This window comes from Mya arenaria, chromosome 12, assembly GCF_026914265.1.
Source record: "Mya arenaria isolate MELC-2E11 chromosome 12, ASM2691426v1".
Taxonomy (NCBI): domain Eukaryota; kingdom Metazoa; phylum Mollusca; class Bivalvia; order Myida; family Myidae; genus Mya; species Mya arenaria.
In genome coordinates, this window is record NC_069133.1 from 40,683,022 (window position 1) to 40,706,854 (window position 23,833).

General features: G+C 35.1%; 1 protein-coding gene across 4 annotated transcripts in view; it reads left to right on the plus strand.

The window, feature by feature from the left end:
• Positions 1-23,277, plus strand: part of LOC128211154 (alpha-1,6-mannosyl-glycoprotein 2-beta-N-acetylglucosaminyltransferase-like) — a 55,422-nt gene extending 32,145 nt beyond the window's left edge. For 2 of the 4 annotated variants that reach the window (XM_052915609.1, XM_052915607.1), the window contains 6 exons: positions 2,681-2,811; positions 4,154-4,229; positions 9,974-10,033; positions 12,205-12,294; positions 14,499-14,623; positions 15,507-23,277. In XM_052915609.1, coding sequence (XP_052771569.1) covers positions 2,681-2,811; positions 4,154-4,229; positions 9,974-10,033; positions 12,205-12,294; positions 14,499-14,623; positions 15,507-15,732 — 708 coding nt within the window. In that variant the 3' untranslated portion in view covers positions 15,733-23,277. The remainder of the gene's footprint in view (positions 1-2,680; positions 2,812-4,153; positions 4,230-9,973; positions 10,034-12,204; positions 12,295-14,498; positions 14,624-15,506) is intronic. The other 2 variants (XR_008257223.1, XM_052915610.1) reach the window with 2 other exon arrangements.
• Positions 23,278-23,833: the final 556 nt, after the last annotated feature.

Sequence of the window (23,833 nt, forward strand, 5' to 3'; positions counted from 1 at the left end):
AAAATTACCTTTTATGATTTAGTTATCTTGTTAGGTAGTCTTTTTAAACTGATTTTAATCCATTTAATGACAGAATGTCAACAAAGTGTTTTTCTGTTTTAATCTTTTCTGTAAATATTCAATCACCTACTTGAAGGATGATTATACATATTATACAATCAGATATGTACACACTAGTGAGCCCCTCCTAAAACTGTCCAAGTGATCTTTTTTATGTCAATATTGCAGAAAAATATAAATAAAATGCGCAAAAATGGCAAGATTTCAGACTTGATCCCTTAAAAAAAATACCAGGAGAGGACCGCACAACCATGCCACCCATATTCAGCTCTGAGGTAGGGCATGGCCACCCACAATGTCCAAAGATGCACCCCCTAGTGGCACCCCTCTTACATCAAAACCTAGATACACCTCTGGTACACCACAGGGGCAGGGTGCATTGTAATGACACACCTCTATGACCATGTCCCATCACCTCCCCCCACCCCCTCAAAAAAACAACAACAACAACAAAATTAAAATAAAGAAAAAAAAATATTCTATATAATTATCTATACTTATGGGGAAACTGTAACTATATATAGAATAATGGTTTAAAAAAAATATTGTTAGTCATTACTAGTAACAGATGGAGGTTCGCCCCAAAAAGTCTGATTCTCATTTATAATAGCGTCACATTTACTTCTGTCTTTAAGATTTTGTCAAAAAATAGGACAGTCTATAACAGAGGTTGAAGGGTCTTTATATTTGTTAAAATTTACAAAATAAGGGGATTTGAAATTAAAATATACACAGAAAAAAGGGGTTTGTACAGACTCAAATCCAGACTCCCTGCAAATATTCTATGCTTTATATTTCATGAAATAGTATATAAAACAAGAACCAAGGTAGAAACGTCTTTAGAATTGTTTTCCTGGTTTTGAAGGAGTTGTGGATGGAACATTTAGATACTAGTTTTGGAGTTTCTGTTTTAATTGTTATGACTGTTTCTTTTCTTTGTTTTTTTATTAAAAGTTTATGTTTTAGGTTTCAACACTTTTGTTTAATCTTATTTTGTCATCTACTTAAAGATTGATAAATCAAAGTTTTAAAAATAATACCTTCAACTTTGGAAGGTTTCTAAGAAGTTATGAAAGTTTTTTGTACTTCCAATGCATTAATTTTGGAAGTTTTAGTCCATTTTTAGGGAGTAATATGCTTCCAGACTTTCTTTAATGGAAACTCTGGCATTCGTGTGCTTTTGCATCAATTGTGAATGAATAATACTATAAAGCTCAAAAGAGCCATGCTTAAAAGCATTACTTGATACATTCCCGTCAGATTTGCTTCTGTAAACAATATCTTGCAGTTGCTGAGGTAAACAGGCATTTCAGATAGAATGCGCAAAAATGTTTGATGCCTGTACAGAAATAACGTCAGATGCATGGGAATAAAATCCATTCTTTGAACTTCTGTTTCATGATTACATGACCACAAAAACAACTCTTAGAATCTAGATTGCATCAATCAAATACTTATGTTACATATTGTTTTGACTTCTGTGAAAAAGCCATATTATACCATTTCTTTAAATATTATGCCTAATGTTATAAGAGTAACCCCTAAGTCTTTACCAGTTCTGGAGTGATTTACTGGTATGTATTGACTTTGGAATGAGAACACCTGGCTAAAAGAAAATAAATCTTCCCAAAGTAGTCCTTCATAGTTGATAATGTAATATATCGCAGACATAAAAGAAGAAGATATTATAAAGGGATCAAACTTTTTACGCAGTGATCTCCCTTGGTGAGCAGAAGATCTCTGCCACCATGTAAAAAAACAAGTGGATTTAAAAAAAATCTAATTTAGATAATTTTGAAACACATCAATTAAAAGATTTTGAATGCGGTCACATAGTTTTGATCATGACGATGTTATATGTGTGAAGGCAGTGTTTACTGTACAGCAAAGGGAAGTAACTGCTGTGTTGTGTTTGAAAGGGATCATGTTGGCAGGCGTGGCGTCAAACTTTCGTGTCTGCTCTCTTACTTAAGTATTTCATATCCTATGATTACCGAAATTGATTACAATCATAAATGTTAGCATAATATCTTGACTGAGTTTGGTCAACAACCAGATCATGCCATGGTAATAATTCTTGAGTTACAGCCCTTGTATTTTCAAAATTTGACCCATTTCTTCTTTCAATTCCCTTACTTGAGAGTTTTTCTCCATTTTAACCAAACTTGGTTATAATGTTCATGGGCATACAATCTAGATTGATGTTGATTAGTCAAAATATGACAAAATTCATTTTGTCTACTCTTTACTTAATAATTTCTTATCAAACAATTATCAAACTTGGTAGCAATGTTTATTTTAAAGTTTCATCAACAGTCAGATTGCCTAATTATCTCTCAAGTTATGGCTATTGATATGACCAAATTCACTTTGACCACATTATAAACTTAAGTATTTGTAATCCAATCCTATTCTGGGCAACATTCTGTTTTATGATATAATATCTTGGACAAGTTTGATCAACAACCAGATCACATGAATTAATCTGGAGTTATGACCCTTAGATTTGACTAAATTCACTATGCCTTTTTTCTAACTGAAGTATTTCTTACTAAACCTATAGCAATGTGTTGCAATATAATTATTGTAATTGTTACACCTATATCAATTTCATTTCCAGCTTCACCATGTGTTCGAGCATGTACAAGTGATGTCGAACTACGAAGGCCTGTTGTTACTGCTTGAAGAGGATTACTATGTGACGCCGGACGTCATTTCCATCCTCCAGATGATGTGGAATCTGAGAAAAAAGTAAGGCATATTTTATTATTAGCTCTGTTATAAGAAGCAAAAAGTTAGATGTTATGTGATACTCTTGGTGTCGATGTTGTCATCAAAGTTAGTGTAAGCATTGAAATTTAGTTCAAAAACTTTACCCTAAATGGCCACAACTCAAAAAATGATACTAGGTTAAAGGGAGTATTTCATGGCTTTTAAAATGCACGTTTTACGGGTTACCGGAATTGTGGCAAATCATTAGAAGTGTTAAAACTAAGATACTGACTGCTGGAACCCTTCAACAAATGTATATATAAGCTCAAATATGGTCTTTGAAGTCCACCATTGTTTTTATTTACTTGTTGCCAGAAACATTATACACACACCCCATTTACTCTGGTTTTAATAATTAAACGAATTATGCCCCTTGTTCGAATGAAAATAAACCCAGACTCGTATTGCTGCTTTCTCTGGGTCACTTTTGTTGTAAGTTGAACTAGAAATGACTGGCACTACTGCTGCATGATGCCAATTGTGGATATGATCCTTCAATTGTTCTGGAGTCTAACTAGAAAAAAAAAGGTTGAAATTTCATCAATTTGTTTTGTATGGCAAAGTACAGAACCTTTAAAAAGAGTAAGGTCCCATGTAAAACAAGTTTTTTTGTTTCTCTTTTTTTCAGTTTTTATGTCATATATATACATAAAATATATTTTTGTGAACTTTTACTCATTGATTACCTGTTTTGAAATTGAGAAAAAAATCAATAAAATGAAAAAAAAATAAGATAAAAAATCCAAAATAATCTGAAGTCATTGATATTACCTCGCTTTTGGCATGTACATTTAGGGAACCTGTACGCTTATATACAAGGCTTGTGAATTTATATTCAATGAACATCGTAATAAGATGATAAGCAGCACTCTCACCTATGGACTATTTTGACAGTTTTTAGCTCGACTATTCAAAGAATAAGGAGAGCTATACTACTCACCCTGGCGTCGGCGAGCCTATATTTGCATAAATGTCTGTAGATCAGTAATATAAGACTGCTGACAAAACATCAGATCACAGTTAATCATAGTCATGTTCGAAAATTGATGTTTTATGGCTAAATGCATAACTTCTGCTTTAAGAAAAATGCATTTTTCGGCAGTTTTCCAAACAATTGAGGTCTGTTCTATTGAGAGATATCTCATATGTGACTTGATTGAAGGAATTGAGTCCAAAATTAGCTGATTCTGAGACGAAACGGTCAATCAGCGAGAGTGCAGCTTAAATGAAAACTAGTAATTGCTGACAAAACAGCTTTTATATTGAACAATGCACACTTCTCTTAATATCATGTATAAGACATTGATTTGTTCTTTTACAGAGATTGCAAGGAATGCAAAATTCTCGCGGCAGGAAACTACGATAAAAATCAAAACTATGGAGCCAATGCAGGAAAGGTGGGTTAAAAGAATCTATTTTAAGCTTGTCTGTTTTTCTAAGAAAACCCCCCTCAAATTGTCATCAAACTTAACTGGCATGTCGGTATGGGAAGGTGTTGCTATTGTTTCGGCATTTTTGCACTTTTTGTTTTATGTGTTTATTCGAAAATTTCTTATTGCAAGACAGTTTCTGTTGCTTTTACGTTAAGGGAACTTGCTGACAGGATTTATGTTGGGAATTATTTTAGAAATTTGTTGGAATTGACTTCTGAACTAACAGCAACTGATATATTTTTTTGAACAGATCCTTTTCTGAACAGATACTTATTTGAACAGATACTTATTTGAACATATACTTATTTGAACATATACTTATTTGAACAGATACATTTTTGAACAGTTACTTATTTAAACATAATTTTGTAAATCAATGCCTAATATTATTTAAGTTTTTAAGAATGTTACTAACTCTTTTTTTGGCAGAACAATGAAATTTCTGAATTTCTGTTACATTCTTAAATATTTATCAACAATAGATATCTAATTTGAACTTTTCATAATAATTTATTATTGAAAACAAGCAATTTGTTCATTTTTCACACTAAATTGATTGCCCTCTTGTCCGACTATAAAAAATGAATCAGTCTCTGTATGTGAAATATTTGTTACCATGGAAATATCAAGAAACTTCTTGTTTCAAATTGAATTCTAATTCATTATTAGACTTAAAGAATTTCAGAAAATTTGCAGCATTGTACTGATTTAAAGTGCTATTAAGGTTCTGACATTTATGGAATTCATTTCATTAAATATTTATCATATTGACATCTGTATAGTAGCTTGTCTTTGTAAAGATATTGGATTTAAGAAGCCTGGCTAAAATCTTTGGCAAATTGAATTTCATTATAAGATAAAGAACTCTTTAAAGCTGCACTCTCACACATTGACCATTTTGACAACTATTTTGTCTTGGAATGAACCAATTTTGGCACAAATATCTGGAAACCAGTGATATAATACTGGTGACATAATATTAGATTGAAGTTTTTAACATTTACATTTGGAAATGAAGTTTTGTGGCTAAAAGCGTTACTAACACTTTAAGATAGACTATTTTTTTGGTATAAAACATCAATTTTTGAATCTGTGAGTATGCAGCTTTAAAACTATTTGGGGTGTAGCCTCAATCCCCACTTTCATACCAAATAACTCTTTAATTATCTTCCAGAATCCTGCGTTACAAATGATATTGAACTATTTTGAGTGTCTGTTAGAAATAATGCTTTATTATGCCCCCTTTTGAAAAAAGTGGGGTATATTGTTTTGCACATGTCGGTCGGTCGGTCGGTCGGTCGGTCTGTCTGTCTGTCGGTCGGTCGGTCGGTCGGTCGGTCGGAATACCAAATGGTTTCCGATCAATAACTTGAGAACGCTTTGACCGAGGGACCTCATACTTGGTATGTGTATTGGTCATCACCAGCAGATGAACCCTATTGATTTTGAGGTCAGTGGGTCAAAGGTCAAGGTCAGTGTGACCTTTACATGAAAAAACGGTTTCCGATCAATAACTTGAGAACGCTTTGACCCAGGAACCTCATACTTGGTAGGTGTATTGGTCATGACCAGCAGATGAACCCTATTGATTTTGAGGTCAGTGGGTCAAAGGTCAAGGTCAGTGTGACCTTAACATGAAAAACGGTTTCCGATCAATAACTTGAGAACGCTTTGACCCAGGGACCTCATACTAGGTAGGCTTATTGGTCATGACCAGCAGATGAACCCTATTGATTTTGAGGTCAGTGGGTCAAAGGTCAAGGTCAGTGTGACCTTTACATGAAAAACGGTTTCCGATCAATAACTTGAGAACGCTTTGACCCAGGAACCTCATACTTGGTTGGTGTATTGGTCATGACCAGCAGATGAACCCTATTGATTTTGAGGTCAAAGGTCAAGGTCAGTGTGACCTTAACATGAAAAACGGTTTCCGATCAATAACTTGAGAACGCTTTGACCCAGGGACCTCATACTAGGTAGGCTTATTGGTCATGACCAGCAGATGAACCCTATTGATTTTGAGGTCAGTGGGTCAAAGGTCAAGGTCAGTGTGACTGTAAGCTGAAAAAAGGTTTTCTGATTGTCCATATTTTATTTTCTTATATAGTAGACAGTAGAAATTTATATGTCACTAAATGCATGAGTTGAAGTATCAGTTTTCAGTGAACATCTAGTTTAATTATGCCCCCCTTCGAAGCAGAGGGGTTATATAATTGCTTTGCACATGTCGGTCGGTCTGTTGGAAGACCAAAGCTTGTCCGAGTGATAACTCAACAATTCCCGGACCTATGGTCATCAAACTTGACATGAAGATTAGGTATGACCAGTAGATGACCTGCCTCATATGCATCCAATGACAAATCAGCTGTCATTTCAGTCCATGCATATTTCATTCAATTGTCCAAATATTTCTGGCAACTTGGCGCTCAGGGGGCATAATGTTTGACAAACATCTCTTGTTTTGAGTGACTACATTCCACTCTCCTGAGTCTCTGCAGGAACTCCTTAAAGGGACTAGACACCAGATGGTCCAAAAATTGGCAAATATAGTATTTCCTTAATACAATTGCAAGAAAAAAAGAAAATTGTCAAAAACTTGAATAAAATTGACATTGTTGAATCTTTCTTACTGATGCTTACGACACATGCATGTTTCATAGTTTTACACATGCGTCTTTCATAGATTTTGAACATTTTTCCATTTCGAAATTGACAGGATTTGTAAATACTAGCAAATTTAAAAACAGTCTACCTGTAAGTTTGAAAATAGTGTTGGTATCTATATCTGTACAAGTGATGTGACTTTTACATGCTAAAAATACACACTATAAACATGGGAGACCATAAATATGCGTTATTTTTAATTGGGTAAACTCAGCGGAGATAGCAACAAAATATTCTTTTGATCATGTAACGCGATGTATTATCAGTTTCATAATAGCTAGTATTGACAATTCCAGACTTGTTTTGAGAAAATACTGTATTTGCTGATTTTGGGACCATCTGGTGTTAAGTCCCTTTAAAGGTGAAAAAAAAATTAAAATTAATAGCTACATATGGTTAGTTAAAAAAGCGTATTTTTTTAAAAGTACACATCATATACTTTTTGTTTTGTTTTGTTTGATCATTTGATAAAGTCAAATAAGTTAAAACATAATGATTTAAAAGTTTTTTTTGCATCAACCTGTTTTGTGCCCAGTTAACTTGTAAGGAAATTGTACATCTCTTTTATTTATTTATTTATATTATTTTTCAATTTTCTGAAATTTCATTGTTAATTATAGATTTTATGGACATTTAAAAATAAGGGGTTAGGTATGTTTTAGTGATATGAAATAAAGGCTTGTCAACTTAGTCACTATAGCATTTGTTATGTATATTTCACAGAAGCTAAGATAGGTTTTGATTATCACTGTGTGTTAGTTAAAATAAAATAGTGTTTTTTTTATTGCATTTTATTTTATAACTTAGTTTTAACATGAAAAAATAGGCAGGAAAACTGTGTTTCTGCTCTAGAACATAATGCAGTGAAACTGCTCTACACACAATTATTATGTCTCCCCCTCTCTGGGGGAGACATATTGTTTTTGCCCTGTCCGTCAGTCCGGTAGTCCGTCAGTCCGTCAGTCCGTCCGTACGTCACACTTCGTTTCCGATCGATAACTGGAAAACCGCATGACCTAGGATCACCAAACTTGGTAGGGAGGTTGGTCGTGAGGTGTAGAGGATCCCTATTGTTTTTGGGGTCACTAGGTCAAAGGTCAAGGTCGCGGCGACCCCCAATGTAAAAAACATTTCCGCTCAATAGTACGTCACACTTCGTTTCCGCCCAATAACTATAGAACTCTTAGACCCAGGAACTTCATACTTGGTATGCTAGTTGGTCATGACTAGTAGATGACCCCTATTGAATTTGGGGTCACTAGGTCAAAGATCAGGGTCAACGTGACCTTGAGGTGAAGAAACGGTTTCCACTCAATAACTAAAGATCCTTTGGGTCCAGGAACTTCATACTTGGTATGCTAGTTGTTCATGACTATTAGATGACTCCTATTGATTTTGAGATCAAAAGGTCAAAGGTCAAGGTTACCTTCAGGTAAAAAATGTTATGTTGGCGACCTTAAGCTTAAAAATGGTTTCTGCTCAATAACTAAAGAAAGCTTGTACCCAGGAACTTCATAGTTGTTCATGACTAGTAGATGACTCCTATTGATTTTGAGATCAGTAGGTCAATGGTCAAGGTCACCGTGACCTTGAGGTGAAGAAACTGTTTCCGCTCAATAACTAGAGAACGCTTGCAACCAGGAATTTCATACTTGGTATGCTAGTTGGTCATGACTAGAAGATGACCCATATTGATTTTGAGATCACTAGGTCAAAGGTCAAGGTTGCCATGACCTTGAAGTGAAGAAAAAGTTTCCGCTCAATAACTAAAGATCCTTTGGTTTCAGGAACTTCATACTTGGTAAGCTAGTTGTTCATGATTAGAAGATGACCCCTATTGATTTTCAGATCAAAAGGTCAAAGGTCAAGGTTACCTTCAGGTAAAAAATGATACGTTGGCGGTGACCTTAAGCTTAAAAATGGTTTCTGCTCAATAACTTAAGAACGCTTGTACCCAGGAACTTCATTCTTGGTACGCTAGTCGGTCATGACAAGTAGATGACCCCTATTGATTTTGAGATCAGTAGGTCAAAGGTCAAGGTTGCCATGACCTTGAGTTGAAGAAATGGTTACCGCTCAGTAACTAAAGAACACTTGCACCCAAGAACTTAATACTTGGTATGCAAGTTGGTTATGTAGATGATCCCTATTGATGTTGTGATCAGTAGGTAAAAGGTCATGGTCACGATGACTGTGAGCTGAAAAATGGTTTCCGATCAATAATTGAATAACGCTTGCGCCCAGGAACTTCATACAATGCAAACTTCGTTTACATTTTCCATGATTAATCAACAACACTTTCTTCTCTTCACTATTTAATATAATCGAATAAACCAAACTTCACTGTTGGTTTGTCTCCAGTCCAAAGTTACAAATTTCATGTCCATCATTTATTTTTTCTCAGCTACGACCACACAATAGGGGAGACAAGCGCTTTTTCAAAAAAGCAATCTCTAGTTTAAAGATGTTTAACAAGTAACTCTGTCTAAAATATTTTGGATTATGCCCCTTGATAATAAGGCAGCCACTTTCGGGGGTTTTCAACCGCAATTATGTACCATATAAGTCTAGTGATATTCCAAACATATTCTATGACTTCTTTTTTTAATATTTTTTCAAAAAAATATAACTTGAGCACAACTTTTTGAACATAATGCAAATGATTTAATGTTGATACTCCACAAAATATTTTTGGGGGACATTAAGTTGCCTCTTTGTCCATGCGTCTGTCCCAATTATCCTGTTCGGGAATTTCACAGCAACCACTGGTTCATTTTCATTGAAACTTTACAGTAATATATGTTAAAAGGAGCAGATTATCAGCCCTTTCTGGCTCAGTGATTTTTCACAGAGTTATGACCCTTTTTATTTCTATTAAGGTCCACTTTAATCTAAGCTATTTCACAGCATACTACTAGCTTGAATTCAATAAAATTTTATATGAACAACATATGTTACAAGAATCACTATAGTGATTGTAGAAAGTGGCATTTGATCTTTGTAAGCCCATGATACCATAACATATTTGTTGTTGTTTTTACTAGAAATTGAACATCCAGTCAAAAAACGGCTCGGAAGTCATAGGAGCTTTCAACTCACAGCAGGTTTTTGGTTACGCACAGCAACTAACAGTCTCCGCTGTCACCTTTTGTGGGATAGAATTAAATCTAATTTTTCCTTTATGGTTCTTAAAGGCGCACAATATAGGTTGAAGTAAAAAAAAATAGTATAATTTTAAATGCATTATTGCGTTTAACTCATTTGACTTGAATGATCAAAACAAACAAAAAAGGTAAATGATGTACACAGGTACAGAAAAAAAAAATTAGCGATGTTTTAGGCACTTTTTTAACTGGGGAACTTGTAGCCAAGTAAGTAGCTATCAATTAAAAAAAAAATTGTTATGGCTAATATTTTTTTATCCGTACCATAATCATAATTTATGCATATTGTTTTAATTATTATTAAAGTCAAGAGAGTTAAACACGATAATGCATTAAAATAAAAAAATCGCATCAACCTATATTGTGCGCCTTTAAAGGAATGGCAAACTTATTCTTTCTAACACAGAATAATGTGTACTGTACAAGTAGCTTTAACACTTTTCTTTTCAGTGTTCAGAAATCAATTTGAGTATTGAACTTAAACTGTAATTTAAGAAGTATGATAAAAAAATTTATATTATTTTAACCTTTTTTATCTTCTCTCAGGTTTAACTTGCTTCTATTACAACTATTGTGAAACAAGTTATTACAACATTAAATTAATCACTCTAGTTACCACGATGTTATGCAAGAGTGTGGTCTTGTGTTGTGGGGAAAATCGGAGTAGTCCTGACTGTACCTGGTGAAAACCCACTTGTCCGGCTTAGTTTAAACTTATTTCATTTTACAATGATTGTGAAACAAGTTATTGTAATTTATATTAATCACTTTTGTTGGCACGATTTTGTGTGAGGGTGTGTTCTTGTAGTGTGGGGGAAATAAGAGTCCCTGGAGGAAAATCACTTGTCCGGCTTGGTGACTACAAACCAAACTCACATCCGCCCAGGCTGAGAATCGAACCCTGGCCAGCTAGCTGAGAAGCCAGTATGCTTACCACTGTGCTAGTAGACAACCTTTCTTTCTTGCATACTCATATTAGTCACACATTCTTAAAAAAATAGCATGATATTAATATATACATTTAGAGATGATAACATTGTTCCCTGTGTCAATGTTCATATGATAAATCATTTGTGTTTAACATTCATAAAATATTTACTCTATGAAATATAAGCTTGACGTAAGACACCAGATTCAATTGCAAGATAAAAAGAAAATACTCAAAAAGTTACATAAAATTTATATCGTTGTGTACTAGGCATTGAATCTTTCTTACATCACATTGTTAACGTCACACATGTATCTTTCACTGTCTTTGTGCGTTTTTTTCAATTAAAAATTTACTGGGTTTGTCTACCTTGTAAGTATCAATAAATTTGAAAAAAAATGTCGGTTTATGTATCCATACTAATTACGTGACTTTCACATGCTAAATATACACACATTTAAATGGATAAACACAGCTGAGACAGAAAACAAAAAACAAAAAACAAAATATTCTTTTAGTCATGTAAAGTGATCTAGTATCAGCCTCATTCTATCTCTTTTTTATAATTCTAGGCTTGGTTTGAGGAAATACTGTATTTGTTGATTTTGCAACCATCTGGTGTCTAGTCCCCTTCACAAAAATTGTGGGTACTGTGGTTGCAATCCTTTCGTGTCCCAGGGGATGTGATTTGTGTGCGGATTTCAGTGGATTGAATGGCTAAAGGGACTAAAATGACCTTTTATATATAAAAAAAGATCTGATTGCTTCTGGTTGTTATTTAACTTATTTCATTTGTTGTTGGTATTGACACTCCAGTTTGCTTCAAATATGGAGTCAGGAAATGGCTTCTAAAAAGCCAGTTTAACTTCTGCAGCAGGCTGCTTCACCGCCTTTGTCTCCCACAGGGGCCTTGAGTGCCCCCAAAACCCCTCGCTGAAATGGTTTCAGCCCTTTAGCTGCCTGATCAATCACATCCCTGGTCTCGGTTCAATAATGTCTACAGTTGTAATGTTCATTTTTTATCAGCCATCAATGTTTGCAAATGGACTTAGCTAACTTGTCAATTTGTTAAAAAAAATCACTTTTTTAGCAATGAAATAATGGTGTGTTTGTGGTGTTCTCTTAAACATAATTTGAAGCTTTAATTTTAATGGTACATCATACAATATTTTCTTCAACACAGGTCGAGGTAGCCAACTGGATCTCATCTCGACACAACATGGGGATGGCCTTCAATGCAGACCTATGGAACCAGATCAAGGGTTGTGCCAAGGTAGGGCTTTGACTCTTGCACCTTATAGTATATGATAGATTCTTTTGTTCATATGGCCAAAGAAAACATGGTTTGGTAAGGGTTACATCCTTTTCAAAAATGGGTTTGGTAGGTAGGCCAAAAAAATGGTTTGGTTACATCCTTTTCAAAAACAGGTAGGTTGGTAGACTTTTTTTTATTTTTACTTTTTTATTAGGCTTTATGTAAGAAATCTTTTGGCATCATTGGATAATTGTGGTAAAGTAATCTTCCGTATAAAGCTGTATAGGTTTTAAACTACATATTGAAACACATACTTATTATCATAAACAAAGCTGTAATGTGAATAATATAACATACCTAACATCACAAAAAACACTGATAATACAGTCCATTTATATCACTTGCTTTCAATTCTTTTTCACCAAATGCCAACCACAAAAAATAACTAAGTTCAATTTTTCACCAACTGCCATATCCAAATATTAAGTAAGTCCAACTTTTTCACCAGATGTCACTTAAAAATACGGAGTTAAATGTTCGGTTGATGACTAACGGGTGCCACATTTTAACATTTTAATTGAATGCCACCCAATTCCATGGTATTTGGTTAAAAATGGTGGCAAATTTTGGTAAAGGTTTATGGGCTTTGGTAATTTTTAGGTCAACTCTATATGATGTCTTTTTTTCAGAAATGTAAAGATCAATGTAAAATAACTTTTATGTTTTGTCTCTTATATCAAAATCACAATCTGATGGTTAATTTGTTATACCCCCACAAACGAAGTTTGAGGGGGTATATAGGAGTGAGCTTGTCGGTCGGTCGGTTGGTCTGTCGGTCGGTCGGTCTGTCGGTTTTCATGGTTTCCGGACGATAACTCATGAAAGGCTAGACAGATTTGAAAAATTTTTGGTACACAGGTGTAACATCAGAAGATACAGGTCAAGTTCGATATTGGGGCTGGTGGGGCCAAGGTCAATGTCACTGTTACTAAAAATAGAAAAACGGTTTCCGGACGATAACTCATGAAAGGCTAGACGGATTTGAACAATTTTTGGTACACAGGTGTAACATCAGAAGACACAGATCAAGTTAGTGAGCTTGTCGGTCGGTCTGTCGGTCGGTTGTTTTTCATGGTTTCCGGACGAAAACTCATGAAAGGCTAGACAGATTTGAAAAAAATTTGGTACACAGGTGTAACATCAGAAGATACAGGTCAAGTTCGATATTGGGGCTGGTGGGGCCAAGGTCAAGGTCACTGTTACTAAAAATAGAAAAACGGTTTCTGGACGATAACTCATGAAAGGCTTGACAGATTTGAAATTTTTTTGGTACACAGGTGTAACATCAGAAGATACAGGTCAAGTTTGATATTGGGGCTGGTGGGGCCAAGGTCAAGGTCACTGTTACTAAAAAAAGAAAAATGGTTTCCGGACGATAACTCATGAAAGGCTAAACGGATTTGAACAATTTTTGGTACACAGGTGTAACAGCAGAGGATACAGATCAAGTTCGATATTGGGGCTGGTGGGGTCAAGGTCACTGTTACTAAAAATAGAAAAATGGTTTCCGGACGATAACTCATGAAAGGCTTGACAGATTTGAACATTTTTTGGTACACAGGTGTAACATCAGAAGATACAGGTCAAGTTCGATATTGGGGCTGGTGGGGCCAAGGTCAAGGTCACTGTTACTAAAAATAGAAAAATGGTTTCTGCTTCATAACTTTAATTGGGCATGAGATATTGTGATGAAACTTGCTGTATAGGCAGCCTCTGTGAAGACAATGCTTGTGATTGAAAATGGGGCCAGTGGAGTAAAGGTTTTGTGCACTGTTACGAAAATAGAAAAACGGTTTCCGGACAAACAATACATGCATGATAAAAGAAGATGCAGTGTGCAGTAACCTTGGAGTTATGGCCTCTTTTCAAAGGAATGGTTTGCCATTCCTGTGTCCAGGCGGCATTTGGGGGTATTCGTCACTCCTGTGACAGCTCTAGTTACTTTTATTGGGGCATTTTGGGGATATGTGAATGACACACCAGGTTTGTGTAGTACAATTTTTACCAATTAAGCAGTTTTGGCCCGATTTCAATCCAATTTTTTAACCATTTTCTGTTACTGAAATGGGTACGGCGTCCAGACCAGTAAATTGTCAGTTTTTAAAAGCCCTGTGTGTAAGAATCTATTTATAAGCTAAATGGTCATTTTATGTAAATTTCAGGAGTTTTGTGAATTTGATGATTACAACTGGGACTGGACTTTGCAACATTTAAGTAGCAAGTGTATTCCCAACCAGATGAAAGTGCTCAAGATGAAGGCTACACGGGTGTTCCATATGGGAGAGTGGTATGTAACCTAGAAAATGAATTTGGGTAGAAAAAGTGGCATGTAACCTAGAAAATGACTTTGAGGAGAAAAAGTGGTATGTAAGGTATGTAAAAGGGAGATCCAAAAATGGAAATAAAACTTGTAAGTAAGAGTTAGATGTAACCAAGATATCATACTTGGAAGACTGGTATGTAACCAAAGGATTACATTGATAAGAGTGGGAAGTAACCAAGGGATAACACTTGTAACCAAGGGATTACATTTGTAAGAGTGGGATGTAACCAAGGGATAACACTTGTAAGAGTGGGATGTAACCAAGGGATAACACTTGTAAGTGTGGGATGTAACCAAGGGATGGCACTTTTAAGAGTGGGATGTAACCAAGGGATTACACTTGTAAGAGTGGGATGTAACCAAGGGATTACACTTGTAAGAGTGGGATGTAACCAAGGGATAACACTTGTAAGAGTGGGATGTAACCAAGGGATAACACTTGTAAGAGTGGGATGTAACCAAGGGATTACATTTGTAAGAGTGGGATGTAACCAAGGGATAACACTTGTAAGAGTGGGATGTAACCAAGGGATTACATTTGTAAGAGTGGGATGTAACCAAGGGATAACACTTGTAAGAGTGGGATGTAACCAAGGGATGGCACTTGTATGAGTGGGATGTAACCAAGGGATTACACTTGCGAGAGTGGGATGTAACCAAGGGATTACACTTGTAAAAGTGGGATGTAAGGAGATAAGCAGATTTGCCACTCGAGTCTGAACTCCAGCTTGAGACTTCCCTAATTATGGCATCTGAACTACGCCCCCCCCCCCCCCCCCCCCCCCCCCCCCCCCCCCCCCACCATATAGACGATTTAGATTTATTTAACCTTTTTTCTTTGTTTCAGTGGTGTCCACCACAAGGGAAAGAATTGCAAACCAGAGGAGAAAAAGAAAACTATCCAAGGGATAATTGAAACAAACAGAAAGTACCTCTTTCCAAACACCGTTTCTATAGGCGGGTATTCCGGTCTACGGCTCCGCGACCCGAAGCCTAATGGTGGCTGGGGAGATCTCAGGGACAGACAACTGTGTTTAAGCTTTGTAACGAATAGTTCGGAAAAGGTTCCTTGACCTATAAAAAGGTTTTTTTAGGGGATAATTAACTGTTATAGGCCGCAGACTGATAGATCGGTACCTTGACTTATAACAAGGTTTTTTAGGGGATTATTTACCGTTAATTAAGATACTTGTTCGTTCATGTGTGACAGACTGATACAGTAGTCCCTTGATTTTTTAGCAAGGGTTATAAGGGGATTATTAACAGTTATTTAAGATACTTGCTCGATTATGGGCGACAGACTGATAGATCAGTTCATTGACCTTTTTAGCAATGGTTATAAGGGGACTATTAGCTGTTAATTAAGGTACTTGTTCGGTCATGGGCGACAGACTGATAGATCAGTTCAGGTCTTTAACAAGGATTTTAGGGGTCCATCTACTAATTAATTGTTCAATCATGGGTGATAGTCTGATAAATAAGTTCATTGGCTTTTAAAAAGGGTTTTAGGGGTCTATAAACCTAGTCATTTTTTAATGATAAATTGTGAATTTACCCTTAGCTTTTTGGGGTTTGAAACCGAGGATATCCGTGCGGTTGACGACCATGTGGAAGTGTGACCTAAAAAATTTAGCATTTATTTATGTTTATTTACATACAAAAACCATTTGAATGAAGACTGCTGTTAGAAAGGGCGTACGGAAGTAGGCTTGCTCATGCCTGATGGTTATTCAATGACGAAAAGGACATTGTAAAAGCATTGATAGTGTGTTTGAATATCTATACATGACATTGTATGTTAAGGCACCAACCAAGTGTGACAAAAACCAGTTTTGATGAAAACCATGATTCAAGATGTATTCGGCTAATCAAAACCTGTTTATTTATAGCTTTATGTTGTCAAGGTAAACCTAAGGTCCAGTTGTAGATAGTGAATAAGGGTTTTAGCAAATTTTTGAAAAGGGCAGGGTGCTGCCAAAAAGGGTCGCTGGGGTAAAAAAGGTCACATTGTATCAGGCCGTGAAGAACTGACATATTAAAAACTTGGCAAAAAAAAGTTAAAATTGTATTTAATTGAAGTAGTTTACGTTTCAACTGTAAGATATGTTAAGGTTGTGTGTATATATAACCACATAATAAGCTTTTAAACAAAACAAAGCAAAACAAATGATTATCTAAGGCATTCAATAATTTTAAGGCAGAAGGGGGCCCATGCTAGTCGCCATCAGGTCAAAAGTTAAAAATGGACAGGGTGCACCACCATTCTATATCTCTTCAGCTAAAACACTACCTACGCTTGAGGCAATCCTTTGCTGCAATACTGTTGATTAATGGTGACAAGAGGGCAGAGAACAATGTACAACAAAATACTGTTGTTCGTACACATGTATGTGTGTTGTGTTTTAAGGTCTGGTTCAGTTTAAATTTATCTTTGTGTGATATGAATGCTATATTGCAATGATTTATTATATGCCATAGTCTGTTCAATTACCGGTAGTCAGCTGTACATTTAATTCATTATATGTTTAATTAGTAATGAATAGCTTTAAATTGGCATATCTGTGATATGATATGACTTACACTCTGTGTGTTTGTTTGTATAATAACAAAACTTCAGTGTAAATTCTGACCACCAAATGTTGCAAAGACAGACACATAATCCGCTGAATCCATGTTCCATGTTATTCCAAGTTTAAAATGTATTGCGATGAAAATAGGGGGGCTTTGTCCGCCTATTAAAAAAAATTGTCTTGGGGGAGAGAATATTGTCCGCCTTCAAGTTTACATTGTATTACCAGTATTTAAACATAAAGTCTTTCAAAAACACAGATTTGTTTATGTCCAAGATAAACATAATCATGCTGCAAGTTTTAACGTCGTGAATGGAAATATGTCTGCCCTTTTCAGTAGCAAAGTTTTTAGTATTTAATCTTGGTAATTTGATAAAACATTTTTTTTACAAAATGCCAAAGATACCATTTTTGTAGTTACAATTTCTGTAGGTTCAGCATTTTTGCTTCTATGTGAGATGTCCAATCATTGCTCGACATTTTGATTAACAACATTATTTTCTCCTCATAACTATTTATTCGGCATTGTGCATTTAGATGTGGCTCCCCTTTATGATTTTAGTGATTTTAAAATTCCAAAACAGAAAAAATGCAGCTTTGGCTTTCAGAAGTGAGGGCATTGTTATATTTGTAGTACCATGAAAAAAGGCATTTTTTTACCACGGCTTGAAAATCAACTGCTATTTTCTAATCTGTTCAGTATTTCTCATGTGTTTATAGCGTTTTAATCAATTTGTTCAGAATTTTTCCCTGAGCTTAAAGATTTCAGAAATGGTACATTGATTCAAAATTCATAAATATTTTAATGCACTAGAATGCCATCTCAATGCTAATCATAACAAAATAAATGCTTGTGTTTGGTTTCCCGACCTACCCTAACTTTTTTCTGCCAACCTTATTTTATCACTGCCAGCAGACAAAAAAACTCAAGTTTTACGGTAGTTTCTTGAACGGGAAAGATGCATAAATGGACGACAAAATGGTGATGGTTTATAGTGTGAAAATATTATTAAGACACAACTTTACAAAAAATATTGGGAATACATTTTTGACCTTATTACTTTGATCAATAAAATCTACATATTCTGGTCTGAAATAACACTTAGTCTAACAACCTCTTTGACGATATTGTTTTAATATTTTATAAGAGTTATCGAGCAGTGTGATGTTCTATTTTAATTGATATTCATTGAATGATGTAATTGATACCACATTTTTCATCATCCTCATTTGTTATGATCAGGTACTTTGTGTAAACTGATATTTGATAGTAAACTCGGATTAGGTCAAAGCTGCATTCTCACAGACTGTTTCGACAACTTCATTTGTTTTTAGCTCGACTAATCGAAGAATATGGAGACCTATACTACTCAACCCAGCGTCGGCGTCACACCTTGGTTAAGGCAAGCACACATAGGTTAGTATCTCAGCAAGTACTTGAGGTATTGCATTGAGACTTCATATGATTGTACTCAACCAACCATCCTACTTAATTAACCAAGTTATATGAGGTATTGCATTGAGACTTTATACAATGGTACTCGACCATCCAACCTACTTAATTAACCAAGTTAGATAACTCTAGTTTGCATTTAATGCAAATAATAGGCACTTATTATTCGACTTAGAAATTCTGGTTAAGGTTTTGCATGCAAGCACATATAGGTTAATATCTCAGTTACTACTTGAGGTATTGCATTGAGACTTGATTCAATGGTACTCAACCATCCAACCTACTTAATTTTCCAAGTTAGATAATTCTAGTTTGCATTTAATGCAAATAATTGCCCTTTATTATTCGACTTATAAGTTCTGGTTAAGGTTTTGTGTGTAAGCACACATAGGTTAATATCACAGCAACTACTTGAGGTATTGCATTGAGACTTTATACAATGGTACTCAACCATCCAACCTACTTAATTAACCAAGTTAAATAACTCTAGTTTTCATTAAATTCAAATTATGGCCCCTTTTTTATTCGACATAGACATTTTGGTTAAGGATTTGCATGTAACCACTTTTAAGTCAATACCTCAGCAAATACATCATGTATTGCATTGAAACTTTACACACAGGCTCCCAACCATTTAACCTTCTTCTTTAATCAAGTTGGATTACTCTATATTTCATATTATATAATTTTTGCCCCTTTCTTATGCGACTTAGAAATTCTGGTTAAGGTCTTGCATGTTAGCACACATAGGATAATATCTCAGCAACTACTTGATGTATTGCATTGAGATTTTATACAATGGTATTCAACCACCCAACATAATTGAATAACCAAGATAGATTACTGTATTTTGCAAATAATGGCCCTTTATTATTAGACTTATAAATTCTGGTTGAAATTTTCCATGTAACCACATTTATGTTAATATCTCAGCACATCATGTATTGCATTGAAATCTAATCTTAACAGTGATCCATGCATGTTTCGCCAAAACTTTTCAATCCATACACTGAAAAGCGGCGGAATAGTCGAGCGCGCTGTCTCTGTGACAGCTCTTGTTTGTCTTAGAATGAGCCAATTTTTGCTCATATATCTGAGAGCCAGTGATATAAGACTACTGACAAAGGTTCAGATCGCATTTATCATAATTACATTTATGACGTTTTATTCCGAAAAACTCAATTTTTTGAAAGTGTTATTAATGCTTATAGCCACAAAATTCAATTTTAAAAACAGTCTCATCCGATATCACTGGTTTTCAGATATGGACCCAAAGATTGGTTCATTCCAAGACAAAAAATTAAAAAAAAGTTATCAAAACAGTCAATTTGACAATGCAGCTTTTAAGATGTTTATATAAAAGAACATATTTTTTTTGGGGGGGGGGGGGGGGGGGGGTGAGGGTCTCAAAACTTTATCACATTCAGTTTTGTTGTTTTTGTAACACTACATGTAATTTTATAAGTTTGTTGGTCTCTGGATTCATTTTGTTAATTATAAATGTGTACATGTACATGTATACAAATAAATGATAAAATGACAGGTTATACATTTTTGAAAATGTTACGGTGAAAAAAGTAATTATTATTGATACCATATTTGTGCTAATAGATGCACAGGGCAACTGTCAAATTTAATCTCCAGTGCACTTACTTAGAACCAAAACATGGTATTAAATTTTATGATATTAGTTTTGTTTAACCTACCCTAGTACAATAGGGAAGTGGGTTATATAAATGACATTGATGATGTGCACTGGAAATCAACACATTTTCTGTCTGGTTATAAGCGTTGTACATACGCTAGAATCAAACAAAATAAACAAGTTCTTATATAGTCAGGAAATAAACATTGTAAATATGCTAGAATCAAACAAAATAAACAAGTTCTCAGTCAGGTAATAAGCATTGTACATAGCTGTAATCAAACAAAATAAACAAGTTCTTTGTCAGGTAATAAGCGTTGTACATATGCTAGAATCAAACAAATAAACAAGTTCTTTGTCAGGTTATAAGCATTGTATATTATATGCTAGAATCAAACAAAATAAACAAGTTCTTAGTCAGGTAATAAGCATTGTACATACATACATTATGCTAGAATCAAACAAAATAAACAAGTTCTTTGTCAGGTTATAAGCATTGTATATTTGCTAGAATCAAACAATATAAACAAGTTCTCAGTCACGTTAAAAGCATTGTACATGTGCTAGAATCAAACAAAATAAACTTAAAAACATATGTCTGTGATGAGTCATTTCACCTCTTGAAGTCATACACATGTACACCACATTCAGGTGAGCATCGGTACCACCTCGTGGTGTTCTTGTTATTTGACTACCTCTTGTATACCATGGATATTACAGGCAGGAATCGTGGGGCACAAAGAAAATGTCTTATTAATGCTCGCACATCTTAAAATACATACCATACTTTTATCTTTGACTATATTGATGTAGGATCATTGTTGATAAATTATCATGCCCCCCTTCAAAGAAGAGGGGTATATTGCTTTGCTCATGTCGGTCGGTTGGTCAGTCCTTCGGTAGACCAAATTTTGTCCGAGTGATAACTCAACAACTCCTGGGCTTATGGTTCTCAAACTTGACATGAAGGTTGGGTCTGACCAGTAGATGACCCTTATTGATTTAAGGGCTCATCGGGTCAATGGTCAAGGTCACAGTGACAATGAATGGTTAAAGGTTGTCCTTGTGATAACTTGACAATGCCTGCACCCATGGCCCTCAAACTTAACTTGGAGGTTGGGCCTGACCAGTAGATGACCCCTATTGTTTTGGGGGGTCACTGGGCCAAAGGTCAAGGTCACAGTGACCTTGAATGACAAAAGGTTGTCCATGTGATAACTCGACAATGCCTGCACCCATAGCCCTCAAACTTGACTTGGAGGTTGGGCCTGACCAATAAATGACCCCTTTTTAGGGGTCATTGGGTCACAGTGACCTTGAATGATAAAAGGTTGTCCAAGTGATAATTCAACAATTCCTGGACTTATGGTCATCAAAATTGACATGAAGGTTGGGCCTGACCAGTAGACGACACCTTATGACTTTGGGGGTCATCGGCCAAGGCCAAGGTCACAGTAACTTTTAACACAAAAAAGACAAAAACAATTTTTCTCCCAGTGATATCTCAACTATGCCTGAACCTATGAGCATCAAACTTGACATGGAAGTTGGGCCTGACCAGTAGATGACCCTTATTGATTTTAGGAGCCATCGGGTCAAAGGTCAAGTTCACAGTGACCCTGAAGGCGAAAATGTTTCGAGTGATAACTTGTCAATGCCTGCACCCATGGCCCTTAAATTTGACATTTAGATTTTTGGTGACCAGCTGATGACTTATATGGATTTTGAGGTCATAGAGTCAAAGGTCATGGTCATAACACACTCTATCCTCACACTTTCAATGGTCATAATCTTAAAACTGCCTCAACGGCATCCAATGTCAGTGACAAATCAGTTGTCATTTCGGTCCATGCATATTTCATTCAATTGTCCATATAATCCTGACAACATGGCGATCAGGTGGCCATAATGTTTGACAAACATCGCTTGTAAAGAAAATATCTGATCCATTCATGCATTTATATTTTGCAATATAATTTTATCATAATACACTTTTTCAGATTTTGAAATGAGTTTCTCTTAAGCAAAACGATTCTCTGTTTCTTGAGAAACCATTTCTGGCTAATAATTGTTCAAGTACTGTTTAAGTTTAAGTACATTTATTGGGACCTCACTCATGTATGACGAAATAAATGTGGCAAATTATTAGAACCGTTAAAACTAAGTTATGGACGCCTGGAACTCTTCAACAAATGTTGATATATGCTCAAATATTGTCTTTAAATCAACAATTTTGAAAAGTGTTCATTAGTAACACGATTTAACAAAAAACTTGAAGGTTAAGTTATCCTTTTGTCTGTATATGAGTCCTTGTTGGTGTGAGGTTTTGTTGGCAGTTTGTCATTTTTTCCTTAACTGTACCAGTGTGAGTTGGCACTCCAACTAAAGCCAGCATATTTTCTTATACTTTAATTGTTGTTGTTTTCTGTATTTGGTATCAAAAAGTTGTAATATAAATGTTGTCAGATGCATTATTTTGAGGGAAAATATTGTGACAAGACATGAGTGAGTTCCGTTCAAGAAATATTTTTTTGCTACTATGTGCTAAAAATGCAGCACAATATGGTTCATTCATATTCATTGGAAATCAAACACAAGGATAATTTACAAATCAAATATTCATGTAAATGTACCATTTTAAAAAATGAATATAGAATATGTTTGATTTAGTCGTTTATTTGCGTCCATGTTTTACATTGCAGTTGTGCAATTATTATATGTAGGCTTAGAGTATTATTATTTAGAGTATGACTAATTTTCACATCATCGCTGGGTGTTTTCACATGGTATTGTCATTGCTAAAACCATTTTATTTAAAATAAATGTCTTGTTTTTGTTGTTTAAATATGTGTAAATGGGGAATTACTTGTATATTAATTTATATTTCTATGATGATGTTTCTAATTTTAGTTTGTAAAAAGCAACAACTAATATATTGATAAATGATGAAAACTAACATTTTGTCATTTTTATGAAGCCCATGTGAGGTGAGCGAGAGAGGGTTGTCAAACCATGAACCATGACTTAACCATGTCCTGGCTGTATCTTGATCATACATTAGGAATTATAATATAACTTGCCTTGAAAGTTTACCATGATGAGTAGGCGTGTCACACACAAGGCCAAGGTCATGTTTAAAGGTCAAAGGTTGAAATGATTACTGTTGATATGACTTGACCTTGTACCAGCTGCCTCTTAAACGATCATGATAAGACCTTCAGGAAATTTGACAGGAATGTTTATCAAGATAAGGCTGCATGTCGCTTACAATTTTAAGGTATGTACTTTAAAGGTCAAGGTCACACTTAGAGGTTTAATGTGAAAATAAGTATTGAAATGCTATTGATAGGACTTGGGTCAGGACTGAACCTTGTACAGGCTATCTTTACCATGCATTATAGGATCTTTAAGAAACTTAAATGAATACCATGAATGTTCACCATAATGAGCTTGCATATATATCAAAGGTCAAGGTCACACTTAAGGATACTGTTGATAGTAGTGTA